The sequence below is a fragment of the Colletotrichum fioriniae genome (assembly GCF_027942845.1).
Source record: "Colletotrichum fioriniae strain IMI 355084 chromosome Unknown scaffold_7, whole genome shotgun sequence".
NCBI lineage: Eukaryota > Fungi > Ascomycota > Sordariomycetes > Glomerellales > Glomerellaceae > Colletotrichum > Colletotrichum fioriniae.
Genome location: NW_027076843.1, coordinates 1125 through 21141, shown reverse-complemented (window position 1 = coordinate 21141; position 20017 = coordinate 1125). Strand labels below are relative to the sequence as shown.

General features: G+C 44.2%; 1 protein-coding gene across 1 annotated transcript; it reads right to left on the bottom strand.

Annotated features, from left to right (window-relative positions):
* Window positions 1-11635: 11635 nt before the first annotated feature.
* On the bottom strand, window positions 11636-12202 carry N0V96_006211 (uncharacterized protein; the record flags this gene model as incomplete). Its single annotated transcript, XM_065757636.1, has 1 exon — window positions 11636-12202. The coding sequence occupies one exon, from the start codon at window positions 12200-12202 to the stop codon at window positions 11636-11638; it is 567 nt and encodes a 188-aa protein (XP_065613553.1).
* Window positions 12203-20017: the final 7815 nt, after the last annotated feature.

Sequence of the window (20017 nt, the reverse complement as noted above, 5' to 3'; positions counted from 1 at the left end):
TGAAACGCCACTTACTTTGGATACTGTAGCCAATTTGGGGAGGTCATGTTCTATTTTCAACATGCCCATTGCTGCATTCTACTTATGTGAAGAAGTAATTCCAGAGCACGCGGAGTCCCAGTTGTGCACCGTGGCCGGCTCATAGACAAAGTGTCGTAACGATAGCATGCACATAAAGCTGTATGCTTGAAGTAACATTCAAGAATGATAGATTTTTTAAGAATGAATGCGAAAGACAGCCTTATTGATAAGGACTTGACATAATCTATCAACGTGTCTTTATCAATATGGCCATCCTCGCTGGGCTGAGTACACTCAGGCGCCGTACACTCGCGAAGCGGGTTGGTTAAGAACTCTTGTTGAGAATCTCTTGAAAGAAGGTCCGGAGACTTTTGCCCTTCTGAGATGTCGGGAATAACTTCCAGAAGTCAATTCCTCCGAGATACTCGACATACCCAGGCGTGTTATCCCCCCTTAGACACCAGGAGATGCGGTACTGTCCCATGTTGTAATTGGCAGTGTGCATAATGTTGCTCGGGTGGTGTGCTGTCTCGGAGGTCGCGTTTAGCTTCTGCTTGCAAGTCGTGACGATCTCATTGAGTTTCGTCTCAGAGACCTGTGAAGAACGCGTTTGTAAGAACGAGAAGTCATTATATGTTTTGAAGAGTTTTCATAAGGCAATACGGTTGACTTACGTTCCCTCTCTCTGGGGTCTCCCCACTAGCCTGAGCCATAGTATCCCAGATCTCATTCATGCTTAAGATCTCGGAGTAGGCAAGCACATGCTTATTCAGCGTCCTAGGATCTGAAATTATCCGAGCAACATATATTCCGATATCGTTTAAATCGCTGATGGCAAACCGCTTGTCGCCGTCTCCGACAATTCGGTGATCAATGTATTTGGAGTGCGCATGATCGGATCGACCAGAAGGAACCTAAGGAACAAAGACTTGGAAATAGCAGCCTACATCGATAATGGTGTAAGGCAAATGGGCTCGTTGGATCGCGCCAAGGATTTCGAGTTTCTGTATGGCGAGTGAGTTTAGTTACATACGCGTTCGACGGCCTCGACACCATTCATCTGATTATACCTTATCTTTGATGTCGACAACTCCACGAGGCGCGGGACCGACCCATTCAGAGGGCACAAAACGTTTCACTCCAGCTTCTTTTGCGGCTAAGATCCATGGAATCTGATCTTCTAGGTGTTCCCAGGTGATACAGGAGATAAGAACGTCGATGCCGCGCAGCAGGCTCGTCAGATGCCCCTTGGGACCCTGTAGGTCATAACTCAAAATTTTGACGCCTTTCTCTCGGAGCACTTTGTTGGCCGGGCTGTCGATCGATACTACCCTAGTCAAGAATGTGACGTCCTGACTACTGCATAAATGCATGCCAGGGTAGGAGGGTATGAAGAAAAAGCACTAGGGGAAAATTGGACCTTCGACGTACAAAGGGAGTTTCGGAGAGAATCAATCCGGTGACCACGGATCGGCCAGTCTGGCCAGTGGCGCCAATAATGCCAACAGCGATACGTTCTTGCATATTGAGGGATTGCATGTTGTGTCGGTGTACTTAAAGATAACAAGATTAGAAAATACTGTCAAGACAATTAAATATTGATTTCTGCAAACCCGCTCGGACATAAACAGATTTTGACAATGACGAGTCCAGCACCCAGCTCGATGAATATCAAATGACTCATAGTGAATCACTGGTATGGTCCATTTTATTACCCGATTAATAACTTGGCGTCTAATTCGGACAAAACAGGAACAGAAACTTTCAAGCCTCATGGCGTATATTTAGCAAATAGTCATTATCACTGAAACGATTAACATCGTGCAAAATGCCAACCCAGAGAGTGCAAGCTCCCTTCCGGTGCCGTATTGGGTGGGCCTCTTGATCAACTCGGTTTTCCCTCTGCCCCCAATAATGTTGTTTGGTGCATAGGGATACCAACCGACACCCATCCGACTTCATGCCAATCTTGCGCTTGCATCATGCTCTTGCCTGTCTCCTCAACTCTTGTCACGACTTACGGCACGCAGAAATGGCCATATACAGTGTGGTGAAAGTGGCTTGTATCACGCAACTGGAAATAGGCAAAAGAAGGTCTACGGAAGAAGTATGTAACAACGTGATCACGCCCGTGATAGATAGTTCGCAGATTGCCGACTACCTTATATCCTTGGTTCGTGACTGAAACCAACCATCTGATAAATGTAACTTAGACGGACTGGGGTTCAAATAGGAGTTGAGAAGTAGAGCATAGTAATTACGAGGAAGCGCCCACCACTTCGCCCTGCCAATCAACAGAGAGTCTACTTCCGCAGTGGAAGCTATCTCTGCCACTGGACATTTCGCACCAGCTTTCCCTATCCTTGTCAACTCTATTCCTATAACCAGATGGTATGGTATTGTGAAGGGCACCCCGATAGCGTTTCTCTCTATGGTGGAGAACGTCGGTGTGGGTTCAAATCCTCTCTCTCGTAGAAGTCCGTACAGTAGGTAGGGGTGAACCTCGATGCTATATCATGTACCATCTAGTTCATTATAGCAATGCAATCTTAATAGGCATCTACTGAGAGGTGTACAGCAGGGGATAGATCACATACACGCTCATCTCTTAAGGCGCATATTCGCTCTGACTACACAGCCTTGCCCATGGAGTGTCCAAAATGGGCTATGAGCGGGTTGGAGGACGTAATTCACAAGCATCCCAGGCGATCTTGTCTGTTCCTGACTGCCGCCAACCAGAACAATGCTGATCTTCGTGGTTTAGCTCTGGTGATCCCTGATTGTACCTGATGGTTCCTGATGCAGGTTCCTGCGCAACCTCGATGACGCCGTGGAGTAGTGAGGGTCTAACCGGATTATTTAGCTGGAAGTAGCTTCTCAGCCCTGGCCAAGAGATCACAGACGATGACAGACTCCACTGATGCATCAGGCTTCGAGGCCACCAGCCCATGGCTCGTTGTGATGTCCCAACTACCTTACCATCCGTCTCTGCTACTGCCACTACTATAAGACGGACGAGTCCCTCCTGAACCGCACTACTCGGCAATTTCGAGCCAGTGCTCGTAATAACCCTTTATGAACATAAAGGCTGGCTGCGCGCGGCGACTAACAACCAGGCACATATTATCAATACTACGGACCGTGCTTAGAGACCGCTAGACAGTCTACCGTACTAGATAGCTACTACCTAAGTATACTACCTAAGTATAGGTTTCTTAACAAGAAATACGACCCAGCGGTTTACTATATAAAGACTTGATATAGGTATTTTTATACTAAATACGACCCGGGGCCGTAGTAAGGTCTATCTATCTCTAGCCCTGGCCGGTACGTCCGGGCATAGGGCTATGTTAGTTACTAATGCTAATATCCCTTGTTATACGCGACTAGGTAGGCTTAGGAAATCTACGCTATACTATAAACTCACAGCAAGACTGCTCTCGATCTCTTACAGTAAAACTATGCCATCCACAGCGGTGGAACTTAGCGACCACGTTTATAATCGCATGCTTCTCTCCTTTACCAATGCTATCTACTTTTTCGCTCGCGATGTCGGCGGCGTAGAGGTCGTTATCTAGCGGCTAGCGTCGTAACTAGACCTTAGCACACCATCTACGTCGTCGGTGCGGCACTAGTTGGTGGTGGTAACGAATGGCGGCGACGAGAACTCTACACGGAAGTGCGAGTTGAGCGGACTTGTTCATCTCAAACCTGACTGGCTCATACTGACAGACCTGAGAATGGTTTTAGAATATGTCACAAGCGTTTTCCCAGACAGAACGGATGATTGTCATTTCAGAGTAAGGTAGGGGACTATTGCACATCGCCGACCATCTTGATGAGTCGCTAGCCGAGGCCTGCGGCATTAGACGTACATCTGGTTTTTCAAATCTGACCAAGGAACAGTAGAGGAACCCCTGGCAGCTAGCCAAACATAATCTCTTCTTGCAGAGTTGCACATATACATGATCACTCCATTTCGGGAGAGGTATGAGATGTTCCTCCAGGTGCAAATATTTGGCGGACGAGCAAAGGAGTCGAGTCTCCTCCATCAGCCCTGTGCGGTCTGTCTTCGCATAGTCGAAGGCACACAAGTTGTACAGAGCGCATTTAATTTCGATTAAGTGCGACTTACTTAATACTGCCACATGGCGGCACAATGGAGACACGCCGCCATCGAACATTCGACGGTAATGCAAACCAGGAGACCCACCCGGGTCGGTTGTCATGCTCCCCCGGCAGGCTTGGCCCAGATGACTAGCGCACTTTCCAGCATGCGTAGTGTGCGAAGGTCAATAGTTAACGGTCTTGTCGTCACCTTAATGGGTTCTAGACTTCTTAAGAGATTTTCGTAAATCGCTGCATGCATTTCAAAGCCGGCCTGTAAGTCCGAATACAAGCTCAGCAATTTCTTCGAGTCGCCCTATAGCTACCAAGGTCCAGGGGGCAAACGTGGCGTCTTTGATCCACTACTCGTGCCGCTCCTATCTAGTGGATGATGAGAGTCGAATGCCCATTAAAGTGGGGGCGGGCACGAGTAGTAGGATCTAATTGTAAATTTTCATGCGTCGTCAGACGTACGTCGCTCATTGAATGATAATCCGCCCGGGGCAGAACCTTCGTAGCTTCTTCTGTGGAAACCCGGTGCATCGGAAGACATTGGTGCTGTAGAAGGCCTATCACGGCGGTGGGAACCATCCTATCCTTTCCATCGGCCATCGAATCCAGAGTCGTGATGCTGGGACCAAAGCGTAGTAGATCCCAGTGATTAAATGGTCAGGCCAGCCTTTGACCATCCAGACGCCATCAACCTGCTTGATTAACTCCGCAAAATGTGCAAAGAAAACCAACGTCATCCCTCGCCTGGAGTCTCCCGACGAAGTTCTCCGAGACGTGGTAAAGCCAGGCAAAAACCTCCTGTGAGTTTGCTCCTCCGATCGTATCGCCGTCCCCAAACACGGCTGTGAAGCCAGCGCTTAGGCGGTGCAGAGCGACTTGATACACTGCCCTCTCTTCGTCGCCGGAAACCTCATCAATCATGATCTGACGGAGATTTCTCAATGCCGCCCCCCAGGCTGTCATAGGCTCTTCAGGCGGAGGCTGGGTGTTGAGGTCTAGCTTGGCTATTTTGTACATGAAAGCCAGCGGCCTGGCAGGCTCCGTCATGCCAAACAGCACAGATGCCTCGGCGACCGTTTGTAACCCACGAAAGAAGATGGGCCATTCCATCTCAGCGTCGTCGGTGAATAGTAGAAAGTTACCCGGCTGGGGGCCTAACGCGAATGTCTGGAGACATGAGAGCATGGTAAAGATGAACAGCAGATCGCAGGATTCTGCGTCTATAGCAGCAAGCCTTGGGGTTGCAAGTCGGACGGCAGCTTGCCAATGAACTGTGGCTTTTGTCTTGTACCACCCCATGCACTCGTCGCCGTTTGGCCTGAGGTGATTCATGTGCAAGCCACCGATCGCAAGGATCGCTCGCAGTAGGAAGGGTTGGGAGAAAGACATCTGGGCCACCGTGATACTCCAAAACTGCTGGACGAATGGAGTCGGGCCGAAGGTCGTAGACGTGATAGAGCAGAAGTGGTGGAACAGCTGAAGGTCCTGAACGTCGAGAGCGAAAGCAAGTTCATTGCGGTCCTGCATAGTTTGACTGGCGGGAAGAGGCTGAGCCAGAATAACTTGAGCTGTGTTCTCTGATATTGACGTCCGCGAAGGACTAGTGTTCAGGCTGCACCATAGTGACCTCTTGACGCAGTTGGTGCAGCTCGGTTTTCTTTCATCGCACTACGATTCAGTCAGCTATCATCAGATCTCATCATGAAGAGGTATTCCATGCAAATATGCCGGCTTACCTTGATTCTACGTCGCTTACAAAAGCTGCAGCCGCCTCGCAATTTCTGATGAGACCTTCGGATGCCTTTGCTCCCCATGACCGCGGCATCGTCGTTATTTTGCGCACGGGTCACGTTGGAAATCTAGCTATACGTCGCTTGGGTCGTCCCTGAAGGTTTCGAGCGCGCAACGGTCGGACGAAGATTCAGGTATTGGTGCGGGTCCATGAATCTTCATGGTGCATTTGTTGATGAAGTCCTTCAGGGGTACGTCGAGTTCTCGTAGGCTCTCAACGCAAATTTCACACTGACAAATTTGCCTTGCCAAGGCACTAATTGCTGGCAAGTCGGGCAAAGAATCTGCGTTAGTGGGAATTGAACAAGGATTTGATAGTGGCTGAGCAGCCCCCTTAGAATTACATTCAACCTCGCCAAGTAAGAAAGGACCTGTTTACGAGTATTAAATCTTGTTGCCCCTTTTTCTTCTTGTTTTTGGGAGGGGGGGGACAGATTCCATAAAAAAAGTTAAAGACTATAGGTATCAACATCGTGCCATGATATTCCGCCGCGAGTAATCCCTTGGTATTCACAGCTGTCTCCACATCAGGCTCGATGACTGTTTGTGAAACTCGTTCAGCTGGCAGTAACTGTCAACGGCTAGCCGAATTGGATGGTTTTCTTCATCTTGTAAGGATGACACCAATTGAACCATAGCAACACCAGCAAAATTGGGATAGCATCGAAGAGATACAGCAAGTGTTCATGCTCCAACAAAAAAGAGTCCTTGCCGCCGGAGTGCTCAATCATCCGGAATATGTTGCGAACAGTGATCAGGGTCATGACACTATAGAGCTTCGCCAGCCACCCTATCTCCTGCCAGACACCCGCAGCTAGAAGAGCCCTACAGATGCGGCGGTGGAACACTCCCGCGACAATGGTAAAGAGCACGCCAGAGGCAACTTGCACTACCAGCCCGGCAAGGACAACGTGCTGGCCCGCTTTCTTGGACGGCTCCGTTGCGGTTGGATTTGACATCATGCTTCCTCCTTCACGACTTAAAATTAGTACATTCATCATGTATTGAATTCGCGCCAGGAATTCCACTGACCGTAAGATTGTACCAGAATGGACGCCACATCGCCAGCCACGAAGATCCGGGTTATCCAGCGCGGGGACATGGTGGAGTACGAGTCGCCGTCGGAAAGTTGAATGACTTTCTCAAGCAGCATGAAAACCGAAGCGGCAATGACGGCTGGCGCAACGAGAACAAGGGCCGAGTGAATGATAAACGGTGGCAGACTCTAACAGCCGAAATCCTCGCTCGCGGAGAGACATCGTATGATGTGGCCTACTGTCTCGACTACAAAGCTCCAGTCAGTATGATCCAATTCATGCTTACACATATAAACGAGCAACTTACAAAGAGCCCCGACGACCAGTGGCATCATATACCACGTTCTGAAGTACATAGCTTGACTAAGGTGAAGAAGGGCAGACAAACTAAATGCGGAAGTGAAGAAAGCAGCTGCAGCCACTGACGGCGCGTACGAAAAAAGAGAGTGGTATTGATAGTCTGACATGGTAATTGTTAACCTGGACCGTATCTTTCTGCAGTAGGTGAGATAAAATATATTTGAATGAGATGGTGAACCAAGTCTTCTAGAGTATTTATCATCATGCCTAGAGCCTTTTGCCGCGTCCAATACGCCATTTCTACTCGAATACGCCCTCTGGTGTCTCAGTACTTGTTTCTGCCTCTCGCCAAGAAACGAATTTCTATTTGAAGGCTCCGCCAAGTCGGCCCCGCTGGCAGAGTAATCGACCTTCTGTAAGTTTTGCGTTCTTGTAATAGGCATTAGTTCAGAGAAAACCCTTGAATACCATGGAATGACAAGATCAATCACTCTGACATTAGAAGCTGAAAGCACTAACCAACGGTTGTTTTAGATGGCACCGGTTTACTGCCTAGAATAGGGTTATGTCCGTTCTCCGCCCTTGAAATTGGGCTGAGTTGACATCTTTCACATGGAATAAAGTAGGGGCAAGGTATTTTTATTTGCTTGAATACGCTGTTGAATACGCTCCCTACAATCGCCATAAGGAGGTAGGTCGTCAAATACGCGCTGGATACGCCCTGTGGGCCGGGTTACGCGTCAAGGAATCCATGCCCATGGAGCTGCAGGTTCGTGAGATCTGATTAGCAACCTCATGAAGTAGCAGCTAAAGATTTTCGCACACAAGGAGGGCAAACGGCTAAGCAAGTTCCGCCTGAGTGGCAATTGGTTTTAATCGAACATGCCTGGCTCTGAACTGAAAGTATATAAGACTCCAAATTATCGCAACTTGTTTTCGACCTGCTCTGAATAACCTACGATCAGATAGATCATTATCTTTCGCAACCAACCTATCTTTTTTGCGATAATGCTCTTTTCATCACTCATTTGTGGCTTTCTCGCCGCTCTGCCTACGCCATCCCATGCGTCTGGTAGCCTTCTGACTGTTGACCTCTGGTATGAAGTTCACCAGGCTATCTCTCTCAACGTACGGCTTGTTAAATACCTCACTGAATCAATTCTTTACTGGCGTAACTCTACTGAAACTAATTTAGGAAACAACTGGCATCCTCAACTTCCCCAATATCCGCTACGCTCAGGCTCCTGTAGGGTCTCTCCGCCGGGTTCGCCCCCCACAGCCTCCGAGCGAACGAAACCCCGAAGTCCAAATCGGCGACACAGGACGTATTTGCACCCAGGCGATGCCTGAGTGGGTTGATATCACCCTGCAATTTGTGGCGGCATATGCCGCAGGCAACCAGTCAACTTTCAACTACAGTAATGCCGAAGAAATCGCCCGTACTGTCCGGGAGCAGAGGGGAATGGCCCGCTCCTTGGGCTAACCCAAACAGCCACACGACCGAGGATTGCTCTTCCTCGATGTTGTTGTTCCGAAGAGGGTTTTTGAGAACGCCGCAAACAATACGTCCGAAAACGGATGCAAAGGGGTGCCTGTTTTGGTGTGGTGAGTATACTCAGGTGATTGGAACTAACTGAGCAACACAACTGATAAACGCTTGCAGGATCCACGGGCGCATACGTTGTCGGAAACAAGATCTACAACAACAGTGCTGACCCCAGCGGTCTATTCGAGCTAGTCAGGCAGATGGAAGTGCCGGCGTCGTCTACGTGAGCATCAACTACCGACTAGGAGCGCTTGGGTGGCTTGCCGGGCCATCGCTACAAGTGTCTGGTGGGGTATCAAATGCTGGTCTCCTGGACCAGCGGCTGGCATTGGAATGGGTTCAAGAACACATACACTCGTTCGGAGGAGATCCCGAGCAGGTAACAATTATGGGAGGTTCGTGACTTTATCAACAGCAACTGCTAAGAGAATCCATTTATATCCTAACCGTGAACTACAGGATCTGCTGGAGGCGGAAGCATTGTGCATTACATCACGGCTTACGGTGGCTTGAAACCTGCCCCTTTTGCTAGGGCACTTCCTATGTCGGCTGGTTGGATTCCTGTCACGTCCCAATATGAACAAGAGAACTCGGCAAACACTTTTCTACAATTTCTCAACGTCAGCAACATTCAACAAGCACAGAATGCATCAACGGAGGAAATTTTTTTAGCCAACGCAAAGGCAGTGGGCTCATCGAAGTGGATCACAACAACCTACGGTCCCGTCGTGGACGGAGGTCTCGTGCCGGCGCAACCTGGAATCTCCTTGCTCAAGGGTGAGTTTAACCACAACGTCTCAATTATGACAGGTCACGCGGCCAACGAGGAGGCGAATTTCTCTCCGCCTTTTGTCAAAACCAATGACCAAATGGCCGCGATGCTTCGCGATGCATGGTCCACTATACAAGAGCCTGTCATCAGCTACATTCTCGACGAACGCTACCCAGAGCCCGGCATTGATCGCACCATGGTCTACGTTGCTGAGCTTGGCTTCACGTGCAACGTAGACTACCTGGCTCGAGCATTCGGAAACAGCACTTACAACTACGAGTTCCAAGTACACCCAGGTGTCCATGGTTCTGACTTTCCATACGCATTTTACAATGGTCCAGATAAGACTGTGTCGTATAGTCACAATAGGGGCATCGACGTTAGATGTAGAGAACGGTTGTCTATTAGAAGTATGAAATGTACACGAGGCTCGCCCTGAAATGGAGGGTGTAAGCGAGTGTGGACCTCGGTGATTATGTAACCGAGGTCACGTGACGTACGGTGAGGCCACGGATGGTTGAAGCCATCACGACAGACTGAAAGAGGTGTTTACGTTGGCAGCCTTGGGCCTGTCAATGTTGATGTCGCTCGTACGTTGCAAGGATACATTGTTAACTTCGTTAAGTCCGGCAATCCCAACGGACTTGGTTTCCCGGACTTCCCAGTTTCGGGCGCTAACGCCAATATCTTGGCGTTTAATAGTAGCGGCATAAGTGTGATTAATGACACCATACCAAATAAGAGGTGTCGGTGGCTTCAGAAAGCACTCTACTCTTGAAGATAGATACACCTTAACATTTATTAAGACGGCTTAAGGCTGTGTGCGTTTTAGTATCAGCAAGTCCCTATGCTATATTTTAGAATGTTTATTTTATTCTGGTTGTATTTTCACCAGGTAGTTTACATAGACTTAGCTGTTGGCGTTCTCAAAGAACGAGCACGTCAACTAGAACGAGGACAAGGCTTTCGAAGATGGCAACAAGGGCAATGAATTCCTCCTGCGGAGCTTCAAGGCCATTGGTTGTTCGCGTCCAGAAAGAGGGGCGGGAGGCGACAACAGCAGGTCGAATTCTTTACTAGCACATCTAAATCAAAACGAATGCGATCGTTGAGCGGAATAGTAACGTTCGAATTAGTTAAATAGAGGGCATGAGCCGCGAGATTACCTCGACAGGAATAGACGCAACCGACTGGCCGCCACTTTGTCGTTCAGGTGCAATCAGAATACCCGGGGCCCTTAGGTCGCGAGACTAAGGTGACTGGGTGGGCCGGGTGTACAAGGCATCTTTGCGAGTTGTGGAAATTCGAAATCCGGATTCCGTTAACAACAGCATGTGTCCCGCTCTCTGGTTTGGCTAGATGTACGCATGTGTCAGGTTCTCGTATTCTCAGCAAATGAGAACTTGCGCCAAGAGAGGCTATTCTGCCCAAGGCGGTTTGTAAGCGCCGATACTCTGCTGATGAACCAATAGGAAACCAGCGGTTGATCAGCTAGAAACTCCATATCCCTCTAATTATTCTCAATCTACTGCATATAAGCGACAGACACCATTCCTTTATCATTTTGCTCTTCCTAGTAAACCCTTACTATGAGATGACCTGGATATGACGGCGAGTAAGGATGGCTTTTACTATAGTTTAGTAGCACTCAATGGGATAAGCATATGGCACATCCTATAGCTACAGCAGTCACACTTGGCTTGACAAAGAGACCTGAGAAATCGATTATAGGGCGCAGTGGCCGGTGAGTGGATAGCTCGCAGTAACGAACGTCTTGTCTTCAACTAAGGTACTCAGGCACCTAAGGTTAATCTACCCGAATTTCCAAAAGTAGTGTTTCTTTATGCTTGGACGAGCCGAGCATGTGAGGAAGGAGAAAAGTGCTACCCCGTAACAAATATGATCGGATTACAGGACAAAAGAGGTATGAAACGGCTCAATCCTAAGCACTGGGCCGCATCGTAAACTGGAAAACAGCTCGAGCACTCGCCATAAGGCGTGGAGAGGGCATGATAGCGGGCGACCGCGTCACTAGGTCGCGTCTGACGTTTACAGAACGAGCTTCTCGTCAAGCTTGAATGCTTCAAAGCTAGGGATATCGTCGGCCGATGCGCCAGCCTCGACAAGCGAGACAAGCTCCTCGGTGGCCTGGCCAGTCTCGGCAATGGCGGTGTAGTTGTACTGGGTGCCATCGGCGAGGTATAGGACGTTGGGCTGGGCGCACCCTTCAGTCTCCTCGCCATTGCGGGCATCCAGGGACGCACCGCGGATCATCTTTCTGTTGTTGAAACCGTAGCCCAGCCCGCCAAAGGGCCCGTTTCCCAGGCAGACATAGTCGCGGCCGGCGCTGTCCTGCTGCTCGCGGATGGAGCCGCAGTTGGGCCCGGCGTGGCCACGCGCCTGGATGTTCCAATTGCGCGGGATGGCCCGGAAAGAGCCGCTGGCGAAATAGGTACCCGCATTCACGCTGCAGCAAGTATTGGGGTTCCAGCCCTGGCAGATGTACCCGCCGCCGCTGGTGCTGCAACCGCCCGCAAACTCGAGGTGCAGGTCAATGGCCGAGGCGGCGGTGGCGAAGAGGCCCGAGATAAGGCTAACGGCGACGATGAACTTCATTTTGCTTGGTAAAGACGGAGAAATAATCTCGAGAGTGAAACTGTGCAGGCTGCTTGATGTAGGAGTGATTTCTTTGCTGAGAGGCCAAAGATGTTGAGGTGAATGGGGATGGGTTCAATAGCTTCCAGACAGAGACATGTGCGGGCCTTTTATACATTTCTGGAAGACTTTCATCACAGAGTTTTTGATATCTCGTCGCCGCGTCTCGTGTTCCCACCTAGTCTCGTCTGCTACTACTCTCCTCTGTTGACTTCTCGTGTCATTCATTATTTCCGAGGCTTCAGGGATTGAAAGCAAGAGTGAATGTGTGTACCAGCCTTCTTTGAATGTGCAGGATGAGGCATGATGTTGCAATATCATAAGCGCAATGTTGCAATACCGTAAACGATGTTACGATACCGTAAGCATGATGTTGCAATGGGTTCCTTTGCTTGGGTTACTAAGGTGGATTGCATTCATCGACTCTTGGCAAAAGAAGACAAATGTTAAGCTATCGTGGGCGCGGCCCTTGGCGCAGGATCGTATTACGGCGTACGTCTCGGACTCATGCACTCAAAAAACCCTCTCCATGGAGAGGAGTCGACGCTTTCCTCAAATCGTTTAGGCTAATTGGATTCAAACTCATTATAGTCCTCTCTCTTTCCCTATGTAGCACTAGGCTCTAATATACATTATGCAGAGTCCTCTTTAACTTGGGTTGCCGAGGCTGACTGCATTTATCGGCTCTCCGCGAAGGAAGAAATAGTAAAATCGTTGTCGGCGCGGTCCTTCGTGCATAGCTGTTAGGAGCGATGTAACACTATTAAGAGGCTCTGCGCCGTATGCTAATGCAGCTTGTCTAGGAGAATATCCACCTGGTCGCCCGAGTGCGCTGTGTAGGTATATAATAGCGCGATATACTTGGGAGTGGATACGAGGTGCTGCATAGTATTATACATAACATAAGTTAGACAGAGTTAGAACTAAAAGACAACGGTTCTAGGGTTCAACCCGGTTGACCACCAAGTCATTTGCTATTCGCAAATGCATCGGACTCGACAGTAAGCGAGGTGGGAGTAGCCGATTGGCTAAGACTTTTCCGGGGAAGGGGGGGGCTGTGTCCCACTCTTACTGTGTTAGTCTGGTTAATGAGATGGCAGAGATCATTCTAAACGCTTTGCCAAGTGAAAACCCGACTAGAGGCCGTTATAATACATATCCTCGAACTTTGTATACTCAGCCGTGGGGAAAGAAACATGTTTTTACTACAGTGGCTCGATGGTAGAAGTAACTAAGAACTGCGTGGGAATATCCTTGATGATGGTTTCATCCGATCAACAGTGAACGTCTGTTCTTCTTCCAGAACAACTGCTGATGGCATACTTCGCTGCTGAGCAGTGACATCCACAACCTCTGGCACCGAGGCCGGCGAGTGTGGGGTTTGGGATTTCCCAGGAAAGGAGACTGGCTCAAGAGTGTGTTCCACAATGATGTCATTCTCCTCATTGTCCGCTTGCGATTGGACATCGTCCACCTTGTACTCATTTCTCTCGCTGATGCTGCCACCGGCAGACCTTGCCGTGTACAGGATAATTCGAATCTCCCACGACCATGCTACTTCTCCTGCAAGTGATCTCAGTCTTTGACCAAGCACTTCTGGGTCGAGATCAGAAGACTCGGAAGAAAGACTGGGTGTTTGTGTAAAGCCATCTAAGTTGCCCGTCCGCTCTGTAGATGTTTCGTGCGAAGTGGGAAACTCAGTGCAAGAATCCATAGATTCGTCCAAAGAAACTACAACTCAGCTTGTCGAAAGGAAAGGTGGCTATCCTCATCATTTCGAGGTCCATGTGTTAAATCAGGAATCAACCAATTGGGACACAGGCCTGTATGGTCCCTCTCTGCTCCATTGTGCGGAAGTCCCATGCTCGAGCTGAGTTTACAGCCTGCATCAGTCGCCCCAGGGCTTCCGTTTCTTTTTCGCTTCTAACGTTACAACTTGACTTCGATGCGGGGCTTGTTTGTCAAACGACTCTTCAAAGCCTCCTCGTCGGGCGGAGTGTCGGAACACGGGGAACAAAATGCGTGATAGCTCTAAGTCAGCTCGTTCAATTTGATGTGTAGAACTGGGCTGGCGTCTCGCGTCCAGGAGCGGAAGGTCCTTCTTTTTTTTCGGACATAACGCCAACCATCAAATGCGGCTCACTCGTGATAACTGTTCTCCCTTCTCAAACCATTCAACACTGGTATAGCAGAACTCAAGTTGTCACTGAATGCTTGGGTGCCTTTCTGGTCTCCCTGTCTTAGATCTCGGACATGGTAGAGCAAACGACAATGGGCCGACGGCACATCAAGTAGTATCGAAGCAGATTAATTCAACGACAAGAATGTGCGTGTGCCATGAAGTTAGTTCAAGGCGGCATCAGGCCATTCGCGTTAGGCGGCAGTCCCGCAATTCTTAGAAGCACCCGAAATGACCATTGCTTGAATGTGATTGGCAGCCCAGTTCCCAACTTGGATGGTTTGACCGATGTGAGGTGTGGATATGATTGGCAGTCTGTACCCCATTATATTTGGGGTGTTCACGTTAGGCTGATAATTCTCCATGGATGCTTAATGCAATGTCCGGGCTTAAGAAGCGGCTTGCCTTGCTGTGCCTAAGCCTGATAATTCTCAAAGTGCTTGATTTATAATCAATCTGCTGTCTGGCCATAACGTCAAACGGGACGAGATTTAGGAACTAATCAAGTATCCTCTTACCTTGGGAAATTTTGCTCCACCAGGTTTCTCGAAGTTGCTTTGATACGTAAAGCATTTAGACCCAAGCCTTTCGGGGGTTCTTCTTGCAGCCTCTCCATTGGATGCGACAGTTGCCCATCAGGTAATGGATTCACAAATGGGTTCCCAGGTCCAGCCAACTCACTGGGGAAGGGGGCAGCAAGCCATGGTTCGTGTGAGTTGACCCGAAGAGTAAACATCATGTCGTCTCCCTCAACACTACAATATAAGGCCTGTGACATGTGCCGCAAGAAAAAGATCCACTGTGAATCAACCGCGCAAGGATGCGCTCAGTGTACCAAATATCGCACAAGGTGTCACTTTACGCCAATTACAATGAAGAGGAAGCCTCGCAGACCAGCTGGGTTGGTCTCCAACTCTACTCCATGAAGCTTGCACCTGTTTAACTTTCCACAGCTTTAAATACATCGCACAGCTTGAAGAAAGGCTCTCAGCACTAGAGAACATGAACTCTCAAGGGAAAAAGTCTACTGTGCCAGGCGACAATCTGCGTGAAGAGCAAACCAATCCCGCAGTATCACTCAACACAGCGGCACTGATCAAATTTACGAGGGAAAGTGATTCATGGATTCCAATGAGCGGGCCACATATTCCGTCACCAAAACACACCGGTAGTCCAGGAGTTGATCTTGACGTTGCATTGTGCGCAAACAACTGCGGCCAACCCGATTTTTCCGCGGTCTGTGGCTTTGTAATTGACCCCATAGCTGGCAGCCCTTGGTCTCATCTTTCCCTAGAGTCACGATTAGTTTCTCTACCAAGGCATGGGCAGCTTCCCTTAAAGGCAGTCGCTCTGGAGCTAGTCACGGAGACTTTCAACAACTACAACAGGTTCCTTCCACTTTTAACGAAGAGGACTTCTTGAAAGAGTTCCACCTTAAGTACTCGACCTCTAACCCCGAAGATGCCAGTTGGTGGGCGTGTCTCAATGTAGTTTTGTCGATAGCTCATCGCCTTCGTGGCCTGCGCACAATAGACCCAACGCATAAGAACAACCTAGCTGATGTTTACACAAGAAACGCTCTAGGCGTCGTCTCCGAACTAAACGTCGCTAGCATCTCTACTGTCCAAGCTCTAGTTAGTATGGCTTATATTGTCCAGGGGACCCGAATCCGGAGCCGGCGTTAATACTCGTCGCCGCCGCCCTACGACTACCACAGGCTATAAATTTACACAAAGAGGCTTCTAACCCAACCCTTACGGAAAAACAAGCCGAAATACGGAGACGAGTATTTTGGAAAGTATATATTCTTAATAAGGATATTAGTCTACGTACTTGTCGACCCTTTAGCTAAAATAATAATAATATAGATGTCTAACTATTATTAAATATAAACTTAACGTAGCAAACACGACGAACTATAATAGAATTAGTAGAAAATACTAAATAAAATAAATATAAGGTATAAAAATAAGGGAGTAAAGTTAATAAAAATTATATAAGGTAAAGTTAATAGATATTATCTAGAGTAAACTAACTAAAAAATAAGATATATTAATTTATTTTAATTCGTTTATAATACTTATAATTTTATAATTATCTAATTTTTAAATTATTATTATAAAATAGTAATTAAAATTTTAATAACTTTATAATAAAATATAAGTTAGACTAATTATAAGCTAAATAGTGCTTATTATTATACTTAAAGAAAAAAATAGTTCTAACGTTTAATATAACGCTATAATAAAAATAATTACTTACTTAATAATATTTTAATTTAATTATAATTAATATAGCTTATTACTCTTTAAAACTTTTACTACTTATTATACCTTTACTATAGTAGCTATTTAATATAATAAATAAATTACTTTTTTTTTAGCTATTATTTTATAATTAAAAGATTTATTATTATAAAACATAACTTATTATTACGGCTAGCTAGTTATAATAAGTATATTAGTAAAAATTAAAGCTACGAATACTAAATAAATAATATCGTAGTTATAAATAGCTTTTTTAAAAAGCTATATTTATAAATCGTAAGTAAATAAGGCTTTGGTAATTAATTATAGTCTTATTAAAAGGATTTTTTAATAAAAAATAACTAATATTATGTAGGCGATAGTTGTATGTTAAAGCCGTTATAGCCACTACTAGAATTAAAAGTAGGGCCACGGAGAGGGGGGTTAAAGCCAGTACGTAGAAGAGGTATAAAGCCATAAAAATTCCTAATAATAAAATAAATAAAAAATAGTATATAATTAAAGTTATAAACTAAGTTATTATAGGAATCTAGTTTTTAATATTATTTTCCGTATTTTAAGTTTAAAAAATAGGGAATAGGATAGTAAATATTTTTATAATATTATCCTAGTCCCCGTATTAACTAACTAATTATATAATAGGGCTACTAGCTAAGCTAAAAAACTTAACTAAGCGATAAAACGTAAGTAAGGAATAAAATAAATAAAGAAAAAAAGTATATAAAATTAAAAAAATAAAAAGGTAAAATTATAAAAAGAGGATAAGAAGAATTAGTTATAAATAATAAATAGAAAAAAAGTAATTAATATATATAGCTAAAAAATAGAGCTATTCGTTTATATTATATAGTATTTTATTTTAATATATACGTTATATTAATATATAGTTATAACTAACGAAATTATAGTATATTTATATAATTACTATCGGTTAATTACTACTAAGGCTAGAATAAAAGTTACTAAATTAGTTAGTAATATAACTAATATTATTTATAGCTAAACCGAATTAAAATCGTTCTCATACCCTAATACTATAATTAAACCTATTACTTATATCGTACTACCCTAAGCTAATAAATTATATTACTATTTATATTATTATATATATTACTACGTGCGGAATATATAAGAGTATTACTAAGTAAAGTATAAATAGTAAAATAATTAGTAAAAGGGGGGTAATATATAAAAGAGGGCTATAATAATAAAGGATTTATTATAAATAATAGGGGTACCGTACTAGCGGTTTTTCTTATTACGCGCTAAGAGCTAATAATTCGAGGTTAGGTAGGGGTTAGGAGTAGCTATTAAAAGCGAGCTATTAGGGCTAGGGACAGATAATATAGTATAGTTCGTTACGTTATATAAGAACTAAAAGAAGTAGTTCGAGGTTAATATATATAAAAAGGTTAATATAATAAATAAAAAATTAAAGCTAAACGGGTAGTTATATCGTATTAAGTAGACAGGGATTTAAAAAGGTTAAATAAGATATAATTATAAAAGGCTACGTAACTAATTAAAAATAGTAAGGAGATATTACGGATCGTATAGGCCGTATTTAATAATATTATTAATAAGGTATATATAATAATAATACTATATAAGGTTAAGTACGACGTATTATTTAAAATAAAGTAAAAAAAGATTAGGTAAAAGCTAGTGCGGCCGTTTAATAATTATATAGAGGATAATACGTAGTAATAATATAAAGAGGTTTAATATAAAATAATAAGTATATAGTTTTATATAAACAAATAGCCAGAGTATAAGCGGCCGCTATATTAGTTTATTATATATTAAAAGTTATTATAAAATATATTTATTAGCTGCGTTAAAGCGGACGTTAATAATAAGTAACTAGCGCTAATAGAAGAGGTTAAGAAGATATATTTAGATATTATTATTATTATTATTAAGGACCTATATAAATAAAGCTAAAAAGAGAATGCGATAATTAGTACGTTAGTAATATTAAATATTTACGAGGACGGTAAGTAGTACTAAGTAATAGAGTATATAATAAATTATTTAGCTATAATTAAAGTAGCTAAAATATTAGTTATATACTAGGCGTAGTTAGAGTAATAAAACGAGGTAATAATATTAATAATAACTTAAGGGGCCGAGGCAGCGTACAAAGAGGCTAGTAGCATATTTTATTTAGTATATAATAAAGTACGGTAATTTATAATACGGATACTTAGCTAGTTAAATAATAAGCTTAGGGTAATAAATTAGATTTATAATGCGCGTATATACGGGATATATATTTAGTTTAATATAATAGTACTAGGGATAGTAAATTAGAGCGGCGATTAAATATTATTTTAATAAGTATAAGTACGGGTATATAAATTAGCTAAAATATTATATAGGGTAGCGTAAGAGGTATAGTTATTATTAATACTATTAGTAATAGTAAATAAGTATAGGGATAAGGATAATAATCCTAAGAGGGATAGGTATAATAATAAGTATAGAAGCTAATTAGCATTAGTAATAGCGTTACCTACTATTAAGTAAAATAATATATATAATAACTATAGCTAAGACCGGCTAGGGTATTTATTTTTATATAATAACCGTAACGAAATATAGGTAAGTAAGGGGAAGGGGTAGATTATATAATATATTATAAAGTTAGAAGTACGATAGTAGGCGTAGTTAAACCTAATATAAGGGGGGGTAGTAATAGTAGTAATAATAATAATAGTAATAAGAGAGGCGAAAGAGGCTATATCTAATTATAATAATAATTACTACCTATACTACAAGAGGATAGTATAAATATATTAATAAGTATTAGAATTGTTCTAGGAGCGGTTATAGATATTAATATATATAGTAATAGGGTAACTAGCGCGAGTACCCGAGTTAGTAAGTATTAAATATAATAATATAACTAATGGTAGGGTTAAGAACGTATTTATATATAATAATATAATATATTTCGTTATATCGTACTATAAAAATTATTATTAAATAGGGACGGCTAAGGTAATATATTAGTATTTATTATACGAGGTAGGTAAGTTAGTCGTATAGTATTTATAATTAATATTACTATTTTAGTAATAAATAAGAGGTATTATTTATTAAACGGATTAAAAGAGCGCATTTTATAAGTAAATAACGTAGTTATAAGGGGCAGGGCAGTAAGTAACGAGGCCCGTAATAATAGCGAGGATAATAAGGCCTATAATAATACTATTATAAACGAAAGTACTCCTAGCACCCCTAGCTAGGCACTATAAATAGATAAAAGGGTATAAATATTAAATAAAATAAAGCGAATTATATAATAATATAGCGAGCGGTTAGTAA